The sequence below is a fragment of the Bufo gargarizans genome, chromosome 4 (assembly GCF_014858855.1).
Source record: "Bufo gargarizans isolate SCDJY-AF-19 chromosome 4, ASM1485885v1, whole genome shotgun sequence".
In the NCBI taxonomy this organism is placed as follows: domain Eukaryota; kingdom Metazoa; phylum Chordata; class Amphibia; order Anura; family Bufonidae; genus Bufo; species Bufo gargarizans.
In genome coordinates this window covers 113,568,460-113,589,656 of record NC_058083.1, presented here as the reverse complement: position 1 = coordinate 113,589,656, position 21,197 = coordinate 113,568,460, and the positions used below count along the sequence as shown (strand labels likewise).

General features: G+C 47.0%; 1 protein-coding gene across 2 annotated transcripts in view; it reads left to right on the top strand.

Annotated features, from left to right (window-relative positions):
• Nucleotides 1–21,197, top strand: part of ACSL3 (acyl-CoA synthetase long chain family member 3) — a 133,231-nt gene that overhangs the window by 45,140 nt on the left and 66,894 nt on the right. For both annotated transcript variants that reach the window (XM_044291486.1, XM_044291485.1), the window contains exon 2: nucleotides 10,697–11,092. In XM_044291486.1, coding sequence (XP_044147421.1) covers nucleotides 10,742–11,092 — 351 coding nt within the window. In that variant the 5' untranslated portion in view covers nucleotides 10,697–10,741. The remainder of the gene's footprint in view (nucleotides 1–10,696; nucleotides 11,093–21,197) is intronic.

Below are 21,197 nucleotides of genomic sequence, written 5' to 3'. Positions count from 1 at the left end.
TGTTGATGAGGATAGGCGACGTATGCTGCTCCCAGATCATATGATGCTGCTGACGTCCTGATGATGGAGAGGAGAAGACCTTGGTGAGCGCCTTCCATTCATTTACTCATGGCTGTGCAAGCTCATTCCTATTTTTAATCACAGCAAATCCTTCCTGCTGAAGTCCCCTGCCTGATTTACAGGAGCGTGACACCAGAATAATCCTCCAGATCTGTGACGGGGACTTGCAGGGGGCAGAAATGCAGTTACACGCTGGCTCTGAAGTCCGCATCTAGAATTTTGTGTAACTTTTTTTTTTTTAACGTTTTTTAGGTTCCCTGGAAACTGTCCTCAAGCTGCTTTTGACAGATATGTTGTTCTTAGTGCCTGTATGACTCCACCATGGTGTGCTTCTTGGTTTCATCGGCCCATTAACACACCCTGCATCCCGACTTGACGGCGTTCGGCCCAACATTGCGGCTGGCCACGTGCTGCCAAGCCGCACCCGCCACAGCAATCGATGGCCGTGTAATATTAACGCCGCAGCATATCCGCCCAGTGTGGGCATTCCCTTAAAGAAGGTTTTGCTTCATGTTCATTCACACGTGGTACTTGAATTTCTACAGTTTTTCTAGGAAAAAAATGTGTAGTACTGCTTCCAAGTAATTCACAAGGAATTGAAGTTGGTTTCACTTTTGGTCAAAAGCTGCCATGTCATGGGGAACTGAACAGTTTTTAACCTCCTAACAGTCACGTTAAAATTGGAAAAACCCTCCCAAAAATGTCACTTTTTTTAATGTAGATTTTTAATGTGTGTCTGCACTAACGTTGTTGACGCACAACTCAGGGGACACTATTGCATTTTTAACCCCTTACATAATTTTAGCCTTAAAGGACCTTTCATGGGTCCAAACATTGTAAACTATCAGGATATGTAGTGCGGCGCCTAGGTATCTCCCTGCACTCACTATTATTCCCGGGCGCCGCTCCGTTCGCCCGCTGTGGCCCCCGGTATATTCTACCGCTCTATGCTAATTGCTAGCATAGGAGCAATGGGGAGGAGGCTGCCCTTTTTCTCCCTGGCTGTAGCGCTGTCCAATCAAAGCGCAGAGCGTCACAGCCAGGGAGAGAAAAAAACTCCATGGCTGTGCCCTTTGATTGGACAGCGCTTCAGCCAGAGAGAAGGTGACGCCCATTAAGAAAAAGGGCAGTCTCCTCCGTATTGCTCCGATGCTAGCAATTGGCATACAGAGCGGGAGAATATACCGGGGGCCACAGCGAGTGAACGGAGCCACACCCAGGAATAATAGTAAGTGCAGTGAGATCCCTAGGCGCCGCACTACATATCCTGATAGTTAGTTTCCAATGTTTGGACCCATGAAAGGTCCTCTTTAAGGACCAATAATATTTCCCCCTTTGTGTTCTAGCAGTGATAACTTTAATTGCAGGATTAGTTGTAGTTTTTTTTTTTGCGTCCCGGCAGCCATGGTAACCATTCAGAAAAAGCTAAACGTCGGATCCGGCAATGCGCCAAAACGACGTTTAGTTTAAGGCCGGATCCTATTAATGCCTTTCAATGGGCATTAATTCCGGATCCGGCCTTGCGGCAAGTGTTCAGGATTTTTGGCCGGAGCAAAAAGCGCAGCATGCTGCGGTATTTTCTCCGGCCAAAAACCGTTCCGGTCCGGAACTGAAGACATCCTGATGCATCCTGAACGGATTTCACTCCATTCAGAATGCATTGGGATAATCCTGATCAGGATTCTTCCGGCATAGAGCCCCGATGACGGAACTCTATGCCGGAACAAAAGAACGCAAGTGTGAAAGAGCCCTAACTCCTCCCTGTCTGAGCCTGAATATATATACTAGGGGTTCCCTAGCTCCCTCTAGTGTCTAGGATGATAAACTACACCCTAATAGGCCTGCTACACAGCTAAGGGCTCTTTCACACATGCGTTCTTGTCTTCCGGCATAGAGTTCCGTCGTCGGGGCTCTATGCCGGAAGAATCCTGATCAGGATTATCCTAATGCATTCTGAATGGAGTGAAATCTGTTCAGGATGCATCAGGATGTCTTCAGTTCCGGAACGGAACGTTTTTTGGCCGGAGAAAATACCGCTGCATGCTGCGCTTTTTGCTCCGGCCAAAAAAACTGAAGACTTGCCGCAAGCCCGTCTCCGGAATGAATGCCCATTGAAAGGCATTGATCCGGATCCGGCCTTAAGCTAAACGTCGTTTCGGCGCATTGCTGGATACGACGTTTAGCTTTTTTTAGAGTGGTTACCATGGCTGCCGGGACGCTAAAGTCCTGGCAGCCATGGTAAAGTGTAGCGGGGAGCGGGGGAGCAGTATACTTACCGTCCGTGCGGCTCCCGGGGCGCTCCAGAGTGACGTCAGGGCGCCCCAGGCGCATGGATGACGTGATCGCATGGCACGTCATCCATGCGCATGGGGCGCTCTGACGTCACTCGGGAGCGCCCCGGGAGCCGCACGGATGGTAAGTATACCGCTCCCCTGCTCCTACTATGGCAACCAGGACTTTAATAGCGTCCTGGGTGCCATAGTAACACTGAACGCATTTTGAAGACGGATCCGTCTTCAAATGCTTTCAGTACACTTGCGTTTTTCCGGATCCGGCGTGTAATTCCGGCAAGTGGAGTACACGCCGGATCAGGACAACGCAAGTGTGAAAGAGGCCTAACAGGGGAGAATACATATAAATACATATTAAAATGGACTGAGAAATACACTGCCACTGTCCCTTAGGAGTAGGAGGACAACGTCGCCCAATTGACCCTTGTGTAGTGCCCACATTTACCTAGTGGGATACTACATGAGCACTAAGTGCAATGCACTGGGCTTCTTCCCTTCAAATGTCTATACACATTAGAGATGTGAAGTCTGCATAACGAGAGATACATATTATACCTCTGCTGCGGCTTCGCTATCCCTTTCTGGATACATATCTGCTTTTAAGACATGCATATCTGCCTTGTCGGTATACTCGTACCGTATACTGACAATAGCCGTAGCAATGTCTCGCAGATAATCTCAAACCTATAAGAACCAGTAGAATGATCTTCACTAGATACTGGTCGCTTTGAGCAGTGTTGAATGGGATCCATGCTGACAGTGGTGGGGGATGGGCGGCCACCTGGCTGATCAGACAATGGACATGACTCATCATTCCTTATACAGGGATGGGGTGTGTGCATTGCACTGTCCAGCCACGTTGATGTGATTACCATTGCTGCTATTGATCAGTGTTTTCTTTCACGTGAATTTATGTGATTTTATGGTATTTTATTATTTTATTGGTATTGGTACATTTTATTGTTATTGTGGGAACCTTCCCTTAATAAATAGTTTGATCAATCTACTCCACATTGAGTGCCTGGTTTAGTCTTGGTATTTTTTTACTTTCACTTTATGTATATCTGTTTATTAGGTGTTTATATTGGCATAAATACAGATGTTAGCTGTAGAGTCAGTGTACCATTCATACATATAGATAAAATGGAGCTCAGTATGTCTCTCATAGCTCAGTGTCGTTCTGCCACCACATGGAGGATTGGAGCAAATCACTGTCAGTAATCCTGTGGATGGGGGCAGCTTAGCAATATACGTTCAGCCACTCCGTGTGGTCTTGCCCTACATGGTGGTGTAGAATCACTGTGTTGCGCTGCTTCTGATAACTGTAAAATGCACATTAATGGTGATATTTGTATGTATTATTACTATGCTTCATTTATTTTCAGTCTCTCTTGGGAGGATACATATATGATAGTACAGGTTTTTCCATCTCCCGGTGCTGGGCCCGCCATTGTAGGATAAAAACATGGAATCCTTTTTTTGTGTACATAGCTAAGATGCTGTAGCAGCAGCCTGTGGAATTTCTCTCTTTTCCGTCATCTCTGCTCTCTGACGTTATAAACACTCATTATAGCCCAGTTCTTATATTACTGATAAGAATGTGGCTTAAATAAGTGTTTGACCTCTTACAGTAGTAATTTACAGATGAGGTTTATTAGATGACCAGTACAAAGTGAAAGTAGCAGTCACACAGCTAGAAAAACTGTTAACCCTTTGTGAATGAAACGGCTGAATATTTTTTAATAAAGGCAATTTGAAAATATGATTTTTAGCCAAAAATGAGTAACATGCAATCATAAACAAAAATTGCCTCCGAAGATGTACATAGCCTTTAACTTCGCTACTAAGTGTAAACATGGCGCCCAATCGCTGGTGCAGCAGGCATAAAGTCCGGGGGGGGGGCCTCTGCAGAGATCTGCGGCTAATGACTGCAATCAACATTATTGCCGGTCGCGGTCATAAAAGCCTTTAGATGCCGTGTTCAAGTGAGATCACGGCATCTAAAGGGTGAAAAACCCAGAAGCACGCACTTCCGGGCTTCTTACCGGGTATCGTCTGCGGCCAATACGGATGCCAGTAATTGATTTCAATGCGCTGGGTCTCTCTGAAGGGCATTGAAGCTGCTATTCTTATTTTGGCCAGCAGGTGGCAGGAAAAAACAAGAAATGAGCAATTCTGTACAAATAACGGATCTAAGGGTACTTTTCACACTAGTGGTTTTTCTTTTCGGGTGAGGAGCTCAATACCGGAAAAAAAACTAATGCATTCTAAATGTAGAGCAATCCGTTCAGGATGCATCAGTTCAGTCCCTCTTACGTTTTTTGGCCGGAGAGAATACTGCAGCATGTTTCAGGATTTTTTGGCGGGATGCTGCCGTTTTCTCTTTCGCCCAAAATCCTGAACACTTGCCGGAATGCCGGATACGGCATTAATTTCCATTGAAATGTATTCATGCCGGATTCGGCATTGTGTTCGGCAAAACTGACCCGGTTTTCCCGTCTGCACATGCGCAGACCTTTTAAAAATGCAAAAATAAATAAATACCGGATCCGTTTTTCTGGCTGACACAGGAGAGGTGGATCCGGTATTCCAATGTATTTGTCAGACGGATCTGCATCCAGATCTGTCTAACATATGCCATTCGTTTGCGTCCGGATTGCCGGATCCGACAGGCAGTTCCGGCAACGGAACTGCCTGCCGGAATCCTCTGCCGCAAGTGTGAAAGTACCCTAAAAAAAATCCATAATTGTTCAGGATTTTGTAGGCTAAAATACGAGCTTCAAAATCATAAAGCATAAAAAATATAAATATATTTTGATTAAAATAACAAAAAATATAAACATAATTGACTGAAAACACCCGTACTTTTTAAAATATAAAAATATTCCAATATGGTGAATGGCGTAACGGAAAAAGTTGTCATAATGGCCAATTTGCAAATTTTAATTTTTTTTACATTGCTTCTCTTACCCAATTTTTTAAAAATAAAATGTGATCAAAAAATCTCACACACTCCAAAATGGTATCAATAAAAACTACAGATCCACCTGCAAAGCTTGAGCCCCCACACAGCTCAGTAGACATACGGTAACTATAAAAAAAAAGTTATGTAAAAATTACATTTATTTTTACATTATATTTAGACATAAAACTATACATGTGTGGTATGGTTGTAATTGTACTGACCCAGAGAATGAAGGGCACAGGTCAGTTTTGCTGCAAACGGAACGCCGTGGGAACAAAACAAAACGGTGGAGGAGTTGCGTCTCTCACCCCCCCCAATTCCAAACCATTTGGAAATTTTCCCCCCCGCTCCCCACTACATTGTATACCACATTAAATGGTGGCATAAGAAAGTGCCACTTGTCCCGCAAAAAATAAGCCCTCATACAGCTATGTGAACGGAAAAATAAAAAAGTTATGGCTCAAGGAAGATAGGGAAGAAAAATGCAAAAACCTCTGGTATCCTAAGGGTTAATATAACAGTATGCAGTGCTTGTGACAAGTCCTTCCAGGGACCACATTAGTTCTCCACTCATGTCTGTTCCCCACACCTCTATCCGTTTTCTTGTATTACTGTAGTGATGGTTGGGTTTTCTTTCATTGCAGTATATTGCCAGCATTTCTTACTCTACTCTTTGGCGTAATAGTCTGCCAGGTATATACAGCACTGCAGACCATCTCGCTGACTGCTATCCGAGGAGGGAGGTAGCTTTATAAAGCCATTGCTGCCCCCGATCTACATGAACGTATGGGAATCGGCTGCTGTGACATATGCTAGAGAGAATAGGAGCTGTGGGAGCGTGAGGCTTCCTTTATGGCTGGGTGGTATCTAATGCATTATATATGGAATATTGCGACCGTAGAAAAGAACAAACTGCTGACCAGGAGTGTCGAGGGGAGAATATTGGAGTTATTGTGTAAAATTAGATTGGGCTTTTCAAGTAAGTAGAAAAAGTGATGAGAGGGGGGGGGGGGGGGCAGTGAGAAAGGAATGGGTCCCACCATATACTGAGAAAACAGAATGGGTGTACAGTACTGTTCCCACTGTTTTCCTAAAATGTATTCGTGCATATGTACCGAATATTTGCAACCATATAAAATACATTGTATCAGCGGTGTGGAAATCGTATCGCCCGATGCCCGGGACATGCAGTTCCGGGCGCCGGGCAGGTAGTTTGTTCAGTAGCTTAGCCCTGCTGCGGGCAATTAGCAGGGCTGAGATGGCTTTGTTTACCGGAGCAGTGGATGCAGTGGATCGGTGACGAGCTGGGCGTGGAGAGGCGTTCCCATGGTGATGGGGACGCTTGAAGTTAAAATATACCATTGGATTAGAGAAAACTCTGATTTTATGGTATATTCTAAACCAGAGGCGTTCCCATGGTGATGGGAACGCACCTCTGACAGGGCGCAGCCATCCTCGGCACCTGAGGGGTCAATTGGGTGGATGGCAGCTCCCTATCAGATGTTCGGGTGCCGGGAATGTTTCTACAATGTTTGCATTGGTTGGCAGTGTGCGCCCCCCCCCCGTATTAAAATCATTAGGCAGTGCGCCCATTCCCCCCCCCCCCCCCCCCCCGGTATTAAAATCATTGGTGGGCAGTGCGCCCCCCCCCCTCCCCCATCATTGGTGGCCGCATTATACTTACATGCGCTGTGGCTGCCTGGCGCTCCTTCTTGTAACTCACAGGTCTGTACGGCGCATTGCTATAAGCATAAGCAACGCGCTGCACAGACCTGTAAGTTACAAGAAGGAGCGCCAGGCAGCCACAGCGCATGTAAGTATAATGTTGCAGAGTAACTGACCATGGGAGACAGGACTTCAGTAGCGTCCTGGCTGCCATGGTAACCAGAGCCCCAGCATTACACTGCTGGGACTCCAATCGGAACTGCCGCTGCCACCAATGATGGGGAGGGGGCGCACTGCCCACCAATGCAAACATTCCCGGCACCCGACCTCTGACAGGGAGCTGTGATCACATTAAGGCCTCGTTCACACCAGGCAGTGCGTTCCGGCCTGATTCTGTCCAGAATGCACTGCACCGCATTGTGGCCGGCTAACTATATTGTGGGGCAGGAGGAGGCGTAGTGGTCTGTTGAAGTGATTGGCGCCATAACCATGCATTTTGACCGGAACTCGGGCATAATTGTTCCTTGCGATCCCGTTCATACGATCGCCTGCGGCTGTGGCTACGGTGCCATTCACTTCAATGGATTGTCGCGCCCCCTCCTGCCCCACAACATAGTGAGCCGGCCGCGATGTAGTGCATTCTGGACAGAATCATCTGGTGTGAACGAGGACTAAACTTAGGGTCATTTCACACCACAAAGGCTGGAACACAAGCCAGCCACCTCCCTGCATAAGGAAGCGTGGCGGTGCATAGAAATATGGTTTTGATTTAAAATTATTTTTTGTATCGGGACAAGTAGGTCGAGCCCCCGCTTTAGTCCTTCGACAAGTATTATAATTTTTTTTTCCACACCTGTTGTATGCATCACCCTTCTCGGCTACAGATATATAATTTTTATGTTCGACTGTGCACTACATACCCCCTACCCGTACACTTTGGTATGCATGCGGTCCATAGGAGATAAGATATATAGTGTATGTATTGTATATATAATATATTTTGTGTGAGACAAAAATTCTACATAAATAATCTCCGTACACTTAGGGTGAGGTCTACTGCTTACTTCACCTTGGTTATCTGCTGCCATTGGCCCCTTTTACACGACCAAGTTTTCTGCGCGGGTGCAATGTGTGACGTGAACGCATCGCACCCGCACTGAATCCGGACCCATTCATTTCAATGGCTCTGTGTACATGAGCTTTTTTCACACATCAGTTCTGGGTTTCGTGAAAAATGCAGCATGTTCTTATTCTACGTTTTATCACGCAGCCCTGGCCCCATAGTAGTGAATGGGACATCAGTGAAAAATGCATTGCAGCCGGCAGCAAGTGCAGGTGCGATGCGTTTTTCGTTGATGGTTGCTAAGAGATGTTGTTTGTAAACCTTTAGGTTTTTTCACACGCATGAAAAACGCATCAAATCGCTTGCACCCGTGCGGAAAAAACTGAACGCAATCGCAGACAAAACTGACTCAACTTGCTTGCAAAATGGTGCGAGTTTCACTGAAAGCATCCGGACCTAATCCGTCACGCTCGCATGAAAGGGGCCTTACTGCCACCTCATGGTTAGTATCCAGAATGCGTCAGAGAAAAGATTTGAGATTTGCACATCGTGTAATGTAAAATTAATATAAAGTCCTTAAAGGGGATTCCGTCCCCATAGAGAATGAATGGGTCCACACCCGTTCCCGCAAAATTGCGGAACAGATGCGGACACATTATGCGGACGTGTGAATGGAGCCTAAGGGTCCATTCACACATCCGTATGTGTTTTGCGAATCCATGGACACCGGAATTTGCGGACTGCACAACGCCGGCACTATAATAGAAAATGCCTAATCTTGTCCGCAATCGCGGACAAAAATAGGACATGTTCTATTTTTTTCAGGAACGGAAGTGCGGATCCGCATTTCCGGATCCGGACAGCACATAGTGTGGCCCCATAGAAATGAATGGGTCCGCAATTCCGTTCTACAAAATGCGGAACAGAATTGCGGACGTGTGAATGGAGCCTAAATGTTATCTTGCGTACATATCCACATACTCATCTAGAAGGTAACACTTTGTTTACGGCTGCACGACAATGAGTTAAAGTACTGTGATATGTTCAATTACGGTAATGATTTGATGCATCTTACATTGTGATGTTGTACAATTGCTCTTGTCCCATGGGTTATGGAGGGGGGAGGGAATGGGGGGGGGGGGGGGGGACAATGTTCTGTCTTTGTTGTTAAAATGGAAAATCTTAAAAAAAAAATGTTATCTTGCGTGGTCCTGTCAATTAAAGTAGAGAGGACGCTGCAGATGCAGAGAGAGCAGAGACTCTAGGTGTAATGGCAATGCCCCCGTTGGTCCTAGAGGCTCATTTGCAAGTATTAAAACACCATTTTTCTCAGCAATGCAGGCACATATGAACATGGGACCAACACAGCTGCCAAGTGCACATGTAACAGGTCAGCCAGTGTCATAGGTACAAAACTGCTGACAGATGCCCTTTTAAAGCTGGATAACCCCCTTTTAAGCCATTTTCCTCTATAAACTTGTTTGTATCCGTAAAGGATGGCAGCCAAAATCCCTGCCCTTCCTTAAAAACGCTCATCCAACCTTGCAGATCCCTGGAAGCCTGTCTTGTTATGCAGCCATAGTGGTAACAGGAATGGGGGCGAGCCAGCTGCCATATAAGTGACGTTACAATGTGATAGGTTTTCACGATTTTGAGAGTAGACATACTTGCATTTGCTGGGGGTCTCCTTCCCCCTGTGGATGAGATTTTCTAAGATACCATTGTACATGCAGTGCATTTTCTGCCTGCAGTCCTGCTGTGAGAACCCCCCAGTGCAGTGATGGCGAACCTATGGCACGGGTGCCAGAGGCGGCACTCAGAGCCCCCTCTGTGGGCACCCACACCCTGGAAAAAGTCTATGGTGTACCAATATGCCTTAGACTTTTCCTGCCATTCAGCAGCGCAGGGCGCACTATGAACAGCACAGGCAGCGGACTGACTGTAGGCAGGATATTGTAGATAAATGATAAAGTACATGGAAGATATTCTATATTGGACTATAGTATTGAAGGTAAATTGGTGTGTTGGCAATTTGCGATAAATAAGTGGGTTTATGTTGCAGTTTGGGCACTCGGTCTGTAATAAAAGGTTCGCCATCACTGCCCCAGTGTATCAGCCACGTGGTGCCGCACGTAGCCGCGGGACTGCAGCGTTTGATCTCTGACACTAGGGGGCAGACTGAGTGATGTCACCCTTGGCTTCTGCGATCAGTGGGGGGTCTTGGCACCCAGACCCTCTGAATCGAAGTGCACTCTGACATGAGAAGTGTTTTTTTTTTTATTTTTATTTTATTTTTATTTTTTTCAAATGACATGCAGTAATTTTTGTTGTTAATATGCTTATAGAGGAGAATACCCTGTTTTTAGGTCCATGTTCAGTTCCCGTCGGTGGCCATGCTATGGATGCGCTACTGTTTTACCGTATGAATAGGATATGTGTGTAAGAGTAGAGAAAATGCCAATTCTGTGATGCTGCATTTTTTATTTTTTTCTTGATATTCCCAAAATCCCAACAAAATAACATTTGGCCTTTAACGTTTCTATTTGATTCACCGTACTGGTTGCTGGGTTTTGCATATGCCGGGCACCTCGGGTTCCTCGTATGTTTGTCATGTCGTCTTTACACTTTCTTATTGTGTTATTTGTTCTGCAGGTAAATTAAGTTTTCCCCCGCCGGGTTTCCTCCCTTGACTACAGAATGCATATAAAAGAGGACCTAAATCCAGTGCTGCGGTACGTCCTCCATTTCTTCATGTGGTTCTATGGAGTGATCACCTTTGTGCCGTGGTTCTTGCTTTCTGGTGCGATAGAAAGGCAGAGGGGAGCAGCGCGGGTGAAGGCCAAGCCTCTGAATGAAGAGCCATGCAGCCCTTTCCGATCGGTGGACAGCTTCTCCAGCCTGGCGTCCTCCCTGTACCCCGACTGTGATACCCTGGACAAGGTCTTCAAGCACGCCACCAAACTGTTCAACGCCAAGGGATGCCTGGGGACCAGAGAGGTGCTCAGTGAGGAGGATGAAGTCCAGCCCAATGGGAAGGTCTTCAAAAAGGTGACGGAAAATACTGTTATCTTGTTTTTAAATGTTTAAATTATCTTCATAATAATTTTGAATGAGACGGACTGTCTTTGCCATAATATGCTGCCCAAATGTATAGATGGAAAGACCGGAGGTAGCCATAACACTGCCACCAGTCATCACTTTCTATGGGGCTTGATGGAGCCCGGTGATGGTGGGGGGTGATTTGTCCCAATGTGACCCGAAACTGGAGAAAGCTTTAGGTCTCTAAAACCTGCAGTATGGTCAACTTAAATTATTAGCTTTACCAGCTGCTGCCAGCAGAGGGCAGCATCACTCTACAGTCACAATGCAGGGAAGTCCGTCCTTGTCAATTCTGTTGGCGATTTGCCTGTTTTTCATAGCATATTTTACCATTTTCAGTGCTCAGGGTGAAGTCTGTGATGAATCTGGATGTAACGTGATGTTGAAGTTATCCACCATGTCGGACCTTACTCTGTTTGGCTTTCTATAGGTGCTGTATATCACTGTGTGCATGCTGCATGGCACTCTCTAGGCAACGTAGATGTTAAAGAGCATCTGTCAGCAGAAGTAAACCGGTCATAAAGTCAGATAAGGGTTGACCCTGCTGGCTAAAATGATATTTTCATGAATGTCTGCGAAGCAGTTGCTTAGAAACCCCTATTTTTATTCTTATGCAGATTAGCTCCTTGGTGCAGCGAGGGGCACGCTGAACCCCTTGGGTCACTAGACGGCCACTGCTTTCCACCTCGTGTCACTCCCCCATTACCTTTGATTGACAAGGCCAGGCATGATTTAATCTCAAGCCTGCACTGAAGTTCTGTTCAGTTTTTACAAAAGAAAAAGAAGGAGAAGGACCTCCACTAGAAAGGATGACTATTAAATCGTTTGATGCATGTGTTTTTACAGAGGAAGATGTTCTAAGTTTGCTGTCTAAAGTGAAGACAAATAAGTCACAGGGGCCTGATGAGATACACCCAAAATTATTAAAAGAGCTTAGTGGTGAGCTGGCAAAACCGTTAACAGATTTATTTAACCAATCATTAGTAACAGGAGTCGTCCCGGAAGATTGGAAATTGGCAAATGTCGTGCCCATTCACAAGAAAGGTAGTAGGGAGGAATCGAGCAACTATAGACCAGTGAGTCTGACATCAATAGTAGGCAAATTAATGGAAACCCTATTAAAGGATAGGATTGTGGAACATCTAAAATCCCATGGATTGCAAGATGAAAAACAGCATGGGTTTACTTCAGGGAGATCATGTCAAACAAATCTTATAGATTTTTTTGACTGGGTGACTAAAATAATAGACGGTGGAGGTGCAGTAGACATCGCATATCTAGATTTTAGTAAGGCTTTTGACACTGTCCCACATAGAAGACTTATCAATAAACTGCAGTCATTGAGCATGGACTCCCATATTGTTGAGTGGATTAGGCAGTGGCTGAGTGACAGACAACAGAGGGTTGTAGTCAATGGAGAACATTCAAAACAAGGTCATGTTACCAGTGGGATTCCACAGGGATCTGTACTGGGACCAATTTTGTTTAATATCTTCATAAGTGATATTGCAAAAGGCCTCGATGGTAAGGTTTGTCTTTTTGCTGATGACACAAAGATATGTAACAGGGTTGATGTTCCTGGAGGGAAACGCCAAATGGAAAAGGATTTAGGAAAACTAGAAGAATGGTCAGAACTCTGGCAACTGAAATTTAATGTGGATAAGTGCAAGATAATGCACCTGGGGCGTAAAAACCCAAGGGCAGAATATAGAATATTTGACACAGTCCTGACCTCAGTATCTGAGGAAAGGGATTTAGGAGTAATTATTTCAGAAGACTTAAAGGTGGGAAGACAATGTAATAGAGCAGCACGAAATTCCAGCAGAATGCTTGGATGTATAGGGAGAGGTATAAGCAGTAGAAAGAGTGAAGTGCTTATGCCGCTGTACAGAACACTGGTAAGACCTCACTTGGAGTATTGTGCGCAGTACTGGAGGCCATATCTCCAGAAGGATATAGATACTCTAGAGAGAGTTCAGAGAAGAGCTACTAAACTAGTACATGGATTGCAGGATAAAACTTACCAGGAAAGATTAAAGGACCTTAACATGTATAGCTTGGAAGAAAGAAGAGACAGAGGGGATATGATAGAAACTTTTAAATACATAAAGGGAATCAACTTGGTAAAGGAGGAGAGCATATTTAAAAGAAGAAAAACTACCACAAGAGGACACAGTTTTAAATTAGAGGGGCAAAGGTTTAAAAGTAATATAAGGAAGTGCTTGATAATAGAGGTATATAGTGGCTCACCCCTCCTGCTAACATAGATCGGTGCTCTCACTAAGTTGTGGTTCACCCAAACCACAATATGAAGTGAAAGTAGAAATAGAAGTATAGTGGGCACTCTATATCCGGCACTAAATAGTGGGTACTAAATATTGGGTACAACAGATTTATTTTGACAAACAATATTATCAATCTACTTCACAAATAAAAATAAAATAAAACTTGCAGAATGTTCCCAATTGTATGACAGTACAATTAATAAAAAGTCATAAGATATTCCTAAAAATATATATAAAAATAAAAAATAAAAAATGATATAACAATATAATGCTCCTAGAGGTTAATGCTATAGATATATATATTCACATTCATAAAAGTCCCTTTAAAATCTTCCGCAATACTTTGTGCGATTGATATGATAGATATCCTGAGTTTTGGCAATGTTCTATGCACTCATACGTTCAAATTTGTAGGTCTCACTTCAATGGAGGATTATAATGGTGGCTATTCAGGGGTTAGTTACATGCAGTATAATAATTAGGTTTGACTCACTGCTTGATGTTCGTTGGTTTTTCTGACTTTCGTGGCGTCCCACTACTGGTCAGATCACTCACCCCTCTTCTTATATGCTGTGCATAAGCTGCGCTTCCATTTAGCGGTAATATTGCGATGTCCGCGAGGTTTCCTCTTGGTCTCTGTTCAGCGTCCCACGTGTAGATGGTTTGTCACGTGATCGGAGCTTCAGAGCGTTTGTCACGTGATCGGAGTTTCAACACGTCACATAACCTGAATCCAATGTGGTTGGGTTAGTTCAAATTCCGGAGGCGGTACCAACCTCCGTTTTTACAGCTTTCTAGCGATAATCTTGCTGTTTTTCCGCACAAGTTTGTTACTGGTTATAGTAATATAAGACGTCTCATTACTTTAAGGATCTCATCCACTCCCGCTATACGCGTTTCGAGGTTGCTAACCTCTTCCTCAGTAGCTCCTAAGGAAGAGCTACTGAGGAAGAGGTTAGCAACCTCGAAACGCGTATAGCGGGAGTGGATGAGATCCTTAAAGTAATGAGACGTCTTATATTACTATAACCAGTAACAAACTTGTGCGGAAAAACAGCAAGATTATCGCTAGAAAGCTGTAAAAACGGAGGTTGGTACCGCCTCCGGAATTTGAACTAACCCAACCACATTGGATTCAGGTTATGTGACGTGTTGAAACTCCGATCACGTGACAAACGCTCTGAAGCTCCGATCACGTGACAAACCATCTACACGTGGGACGCTGAACAGAGACCAAGAGGAAACCTCGCGGACATCGCAATATTACCGCTAAATGGAAGCGCAGCTTATGCACAGCATATAAGAAGAGGGGTGAGTGATCTGACCAGTAGTGGGACGCCACGAAAGTCAGAAAAACCAACGAACATCAAGCAGTGAGTCAAACCTAATTATTATACTGCATGTAACTAACCCCTGAATAGCCACCATTATAATCCTCCATTGAAGTGAGACCTACAAATTTGAACGTATGAGTGCATAGAACATTGCCAAAACTCAGGATATCTATCATATCAATCGCACAAAGTATTGCGGAAGATTTTAAAGGGACTTTTATGAATGTGAATATATATATCTATAGCATTAACCTCTAGGAGTAGAGTTGAGCGAACACCTGGATGTTCGGGTTCGAGAAGTTCGGCCGAACATCCCGGAAATGTTCGGGTTCGGGATCCGAACCCGATCCGAACTTCGTCCCGAACCCGAACCCCATTGAAGTCAATGGGGACCCGAACTTTTCGGCACTAAAAAGGCTGTAAAACAGCCCAGGAAAGAGCTAGAGGGCTGCAAAAGGCAGCAACATGTAGGTAAATCCCCTGCAAACAAATGTGGATAGGGAAATGAATTAAAATAAAAATTAAATAAATAAAAATTAACCAAAATCAATTGGAGAGAGGTTCCATAGCAGAGAATCTGGCTTCCCGTCACCCACCACTGGAACAGTCCATTCTCAGATATTTAGGCCCCGGCACCCAGGCAGAGGAGAGAGGTCCCGTAACAGAGAATCTGTCTTCATGTCAGCAGAGAATTAGTCTGCATGTCATAGCAGAGAATGAGGCTTCACGTCAGCCACCACTGCAACAGTCCATTGGCATATATTTAGGCCCAGCACCCAGGCAGAGGAGGGAGGTCCCGTAACAGAGAATCTGTCTTCATGTCAGCAGAGAATTAGTCTGCATGTCATAGCAGAGAATGAGGCTTCACGTCAGCCACCACTGCAACAGTCCATTGGCATATATTTAGGCCCAGCACACACACAGGCAGAGGAGAGAGGTCCCGTAACAGAGAATCTGGCTTCATGTCAGCAGAGAATCAGTCTGCATGTCATAGCAGAGAATGAGGCTTCACGTCAGCCACCACTGCAACAGTCCATTGGCATATATTTAGGCCCAGCACACACACAGGCAGAGGAGAGAGGTCCCGTAACAGAGAATCTGGCTTCATGTCAGCAGAGAATTAGTCTGCATGTCATAGCAGAGAATGAGGCTTCACGTCAGCCACCACTGCAACAGTCCATTGGCATATATTTAGGCCCAGCACACACACAGGCAGAGGAGAGAGGTCCCGTAACAGAGAATCTGGCTTCATGTCAGCAGAGAATCAGTCTGCATGTCATAGCAGAGAATGAGGCTTCACGTCAGCCACCACTGCAACAGTCCATTGGCATATATTTAGGCCCAGCACACACACAGGCAGAGGAGAGAGGTCCCGTAACAGAGAATCTGGCTTCATGTCAGCAGAGAATCAGTCTGCATGTCATAGCAGAGAATGAGGCTTCACGTCAGCCACCACTGCAACAGTCCATTGGCATATATTTAGGCCCAGCACACACACAGGCAGAGGAGAGAGGTCCCGTAACAGAGAATCTGGCTTCATGTCAGCAGAGAATTAGTCTGCATGTCATAGCAGAGAATGAGGCTTCACGTCAGCCACCACTGCAACAGTCCATTGGCATATATTTAGGCCCAGCACACACACAGGCAGAGGAGAGAGGTCCCGTAACAGAGAATCTGGCTTCATGTCAGCAGAGAATCAGTCTGCATGTCATAGCAGAGAATGAGGCTTCACGTCAGCCACCACTGCAACAGTCCATTGGCATATATTTAGGCCCAGCACACACACAGGCAGAGGAGAGAGGTCCCGTAACAGAGAATCTGGCTTCATGTCAGCAGAGAATCAGTCTGCATGTCATAGCAGAGAATGAGGCTTCACGTCAGCCACCACTGCAACAGTCCATTGGCATATATTTAGGCCCAGCACCCAGGCAGAGGAGGGAGGTCCCGTAACAGAGAATCTGTCTTCATGTCAGCAGAGAATTAGTCTGCATGTCATAGCAGAGAATGAGGCTTCACGTCAGCCACCACTGCAACAGTCCATTGGCATATATTTAGGCCCAGCACACACACAGGCAGAGGAGAGAGGTCCCGTAACAGAGAATCTGGCTTCATGTCAGCAGAGAATCAGTCTGCATGTCATAGCAGAGAATGAGGCTTCACGTCAGCCACCACTGCAACAGTCCATTGGCATATATTTAGGCCCAGCACACACACAGGCAGAGGAGAGAGGTCCCGTAACAGAGAATCTGGCTTCATGTCAGCAGAGAATCAGTCTGCATGTCATAGCAGAGAATGAGGCTTCACGTCAGCCACCACTGCAACAGTCCATTGGCATATATTTAGGCCCAGCACCCAGGCAGAGGAGGGAGGTCCCGTAACAGAGAATCTGTCTTCATGTCAGCAGAGAATTAGTCTGCATGTCATAGCAGAGAATGAGGCTTCACGTCAGCCACCACTGCAACAGTCCATTGGCATATATTTAGGCCCAGCACCCAGGCAGAGGAGGGAGGTCCCGTAACAGAGAATCTGTCTTCATGTCAGCAGAGAATTAGTCTGCATGTCATAGCAGAGAATGAGGCTTCACGTCAGCCACCACTGGAACAGTCCATTCTCAGATATTTAGGCCCCGGCACCCAGGCAGAGGAGAGAGGTCCCGTAACAGAGAATCTGTCTTCATGTCAGCAGAGAATTAGTCTGCATGTCATAGCAGAGAATGAGGCTTCACGTCAGCCACCACTGCAACAGTCCATTGGCATATATTTAGGCCCAGCACCCAGGCAGAGGAGAGAGGTCCCGTAACAGACAATCTGGCTTCATGTCAGCAGAGAATCAGTCTTCATATCATAGCAGAGAATCAGGCTTCACGTCACCCACCACTGTAAGAGTCAATTTTCATAAATTTAGGCCCAGAACCCAGGCAGAGGAGAAAGGTCCCGTAACAGACAATCTGGCTTCATGTCAGCAGAGAATCAGTCTTCATATCATAGCAGAGAATCAGGCTTCACGTCACCCACCACTGTAAGAGTCAATTTTCATAAATTTAGGCCCAGAACCCAGGTAGAGGAGAAAGGTCCCGTAACAGACAATCTGGCTTCATGACAGCAGAGAATCAGTCTGCATGTCATAGCAGAGAATCAGGCTTCACGTCAGCCACCACTGCAACAGTCCATTGTCATAAATTTAGGCCCAGCACCCAGGCAGAGGAGAGAGGTCCCGTAACAGACAATCTGGCTTCATGTCAGCAGAGAATTAGTCTGCATGTCATAGCAGAGAATCAGGCTTCATGTCAGCCACCACTGCAACAGTCCATTGGCATATATTTAGGCCTAGCACACAGGCAGAGGAGAGGTTCATTCAACTTTGGGTAGCATCGCAATATAATGGTAAAATGAAAATAAAAATAGGATTGAATGAGGAAGTGCCCTGGAGTCCAATAATATATGGTTATGGGGAGGTAGTTAATGTCTAATCTGGACAAGGGACGGACAGGTCCTGTGGGATCCATGCCTGGTTCATTTTTATGAACGTCAGCTTGTCCACATTGGCTGTAGACAGGCGGCTGCGTTTGTCTGTAATGACGCCCCCTGCCGTGCTGAATACACGTTCAGACAAAACGCTGGCTGCCGGGCAGGCCAGCACCTCCAAGGCATAAAAGGCTAGCTCTGGCCACGTGGACAATTTAGAGACCCAGAAGTTGAATGGGGCCGAACCATCAGTCAGTACGTGGAGGGGTGTGCACACGTACTGTTCCACCATGTTAGTAAAATGTTGCCTCCTGCTAACACGTTGCGTATCAGGTGGTGGTGCAGTTAGCTGTGGCGTGTTGACAAAAGTTTTCCACATCTCTGCCATGCTAACCCTGCCCTCAGAGGAGCTGGCCGTGACACAGCTGCCTTGGCGACCTCTTGCTCCTCCTCTGCCTTGGCCTTGGGCTTCCACTTGTTCCCCTGTGACATTTGGGAATGCTCTCAGTAGCGCGTCTACCAACGTGCGCTTGTACTCGCGCATCTTCCTATCACGCTCCAGTGCAGGAAGTAAGGTGGGCACATTGTCTTTGTAGCGTGGATCCAGCAGGGTGGCAACCCAGTAGTCCGCACAGGTTAAAATGTGGGCAACTCTGCTGTCGTTGCGCAGGCACTGCAGCATGTAGTCGCTCATGTGTGCCAGGCTGCCCAGGGGTAAGGACAAGCTGTCCTCTGTGGGAGGCGTATCGTCATCGTCCTGCCTTTCCCCCCAGCCACGCACCAGTGATGGACCCGAGCTGCGTTGGGTGCCACCCCGCTGTGACCATGCTTCATCCTCATCCTCCTCCACCTCCTCCTCATCCTCGTCCTCCTCGTCCTCCAGTAGTGGGCCCTGGCTGGCCACATTTGTACCTGGCCTCTGCTGTTGCAAAAAACCTCCCTCTGAGTCACTTCGAAGAGACTGGCCTGAAAGTGCTAAAAATGACCCCTCTTCCTCATCCTCCTCCTCCTCCTCCTGGGCCACCTCCTGTTCCATCATCGCCCTAAGTGTTTTCTCAAGGAGACATAGAAGTGGTATTGTAACGCTGATAACGGTGTCATCGCCACTGGCCATGTTGGTGGAGTACTCGAAACAGCGCAACAGGGCACACAGGTCTCGCATGGAGGCCCAGTCATTGGTGGTGAAGTGGTGCTGTTCTGTAGTGCGACTGACCCGTGCGTGCTGCAGCTGAAACTCCACTATGGCCTGCTGCTGCTCGCACAGTCTGTCCAGCATGTGCAAGGTGGAGTTCCACCTGGTGGGCACGTCGCATATGAGGCGGTGAGCGGGAAGGCCGAAGTTACGCTGTAGCGCAGACAGGCGAGCAGCAGCAGGATGTGAACGCCGGAAGCGCGAACAGACGGCCCGCACTTTATGCAGCAGCTCTGACATGTCGGGGTAGTTGTGAATGAACTTCTGCACCACCAAATTCAGCACATGCGCCAAGCAAGGGATGTGCGTCAAATTGGCTAGTCCCAGAGCTGCAACGAGATTTCGCCCATTATCACACACCACCAGGCCGGGCTTGAGGCTCACCGGCAGCAACCACTCGTCGGTCTGTTGTTCTATACCCCGCCACAACTCCTGTGCGGTGTGGGGCCTGTCCCCCAAACATATGAGTTTCAGAATGGCCTGCTGACGTTTACCCCGGGCTGTGCTGAAGTTGGTGGTGAAGGTGTGTGGCTGACTGGATGAGCAGGTGGAAGAAGAGGAGGAGGAAGCCGAGAAGGAGGAGGTGGCAACAGGAGGCAAAGAATGTTGCCCTGCGATCCTTGGCGGCGGAAGGACGTGCGCCAAACAGCTCTCCGCCTGGGGCCCAGCTGCCACTACATTTACCCAGTGTGCAGTTAGGGAGATATAGCGTCCCTGGCCGTGCTTACTGGTCCACGTATCTGTGGTTAGGTGGACCTTGCCACAGATGGCGTTGCGCAGTGCACACTTGATTTTATCGGATACTTGGTTGTGCAGGGAAGGCACGGCTCTCTTGGAGAAGTAGTGCCGGCTGGGAACAACATACTGTGGGACAGCAAGCGACATGAGCTGTTTGAAGCTGTCTGTGTCCACCAGCCTAAATGACAGCATTTCATAGGCCAGTAGTTTAGAAATGCTGGCATTCAGGGCCAGGGATCGAGGGTGGCTAGGTGGGAATTTACGCTTTCTATCAAATGTTTGTGAGATGGAGAGCTGAACGCTGGCGTGTGACATGGTTGAGACGCTTGGTGACGGAGGTGGTGGTGGTGGTGTTGGTGGTACATCCCCTGTTTGCTGGGCGGCAGGTGCCAACGTTCCTCCAGAGGCGGAGGAAGAGGCCGAGGCGGCAGCAGCAGAATAGGCCGAGGCGGCAGCAGCAGAAGAGGTAGCAGGGGGAGCCTGAGTGACTTCCTTGGTTTTAAGGTGTTTACTCCACTGCAGTTCATGCTTTGCATGCAGGTGCCTGGTCATGCAGGTTGTGCTCAGGTTCAGAACGTTAATGCCTCGCTTCAGGCTCTGATGGCACAGCGTGCAAACCACTCGGGTCTTGTCGTCAGCACATTGTTTGAAGAAGTGCCATGCCAGGGAACTCCTTGAAGCTGCCTTTGGGGTGCTCGGTCCCAGATGGCGGCGGTCAGTAGCAGGCGGAGTCTCTTGGCGGCGGGTGTTCTGCTTTTGCCCACTGCTCCCTCTTTTGCTACGCTGTTGGCTCGGTCTCACCACTGCCTCTTCCTCCGAACTGTGAAAGTCAGTGGCACGACCTTCATTCCATGTGGGGTCTAGGACCTCATCGTCCCCTGCATCGTCTTCCACCCAGTCTTGATCCCTGACCTCCTGTTCAGTCTGCACACTGCAGAAAGACGCAGCAGTTGGCACCTGTGTTTCGTCATCATCAGAGACATGCTGAGGTGGTATTCCCATGTCCTCATCATCAGGAAACATAAGTGGTTGTGCGTCAGT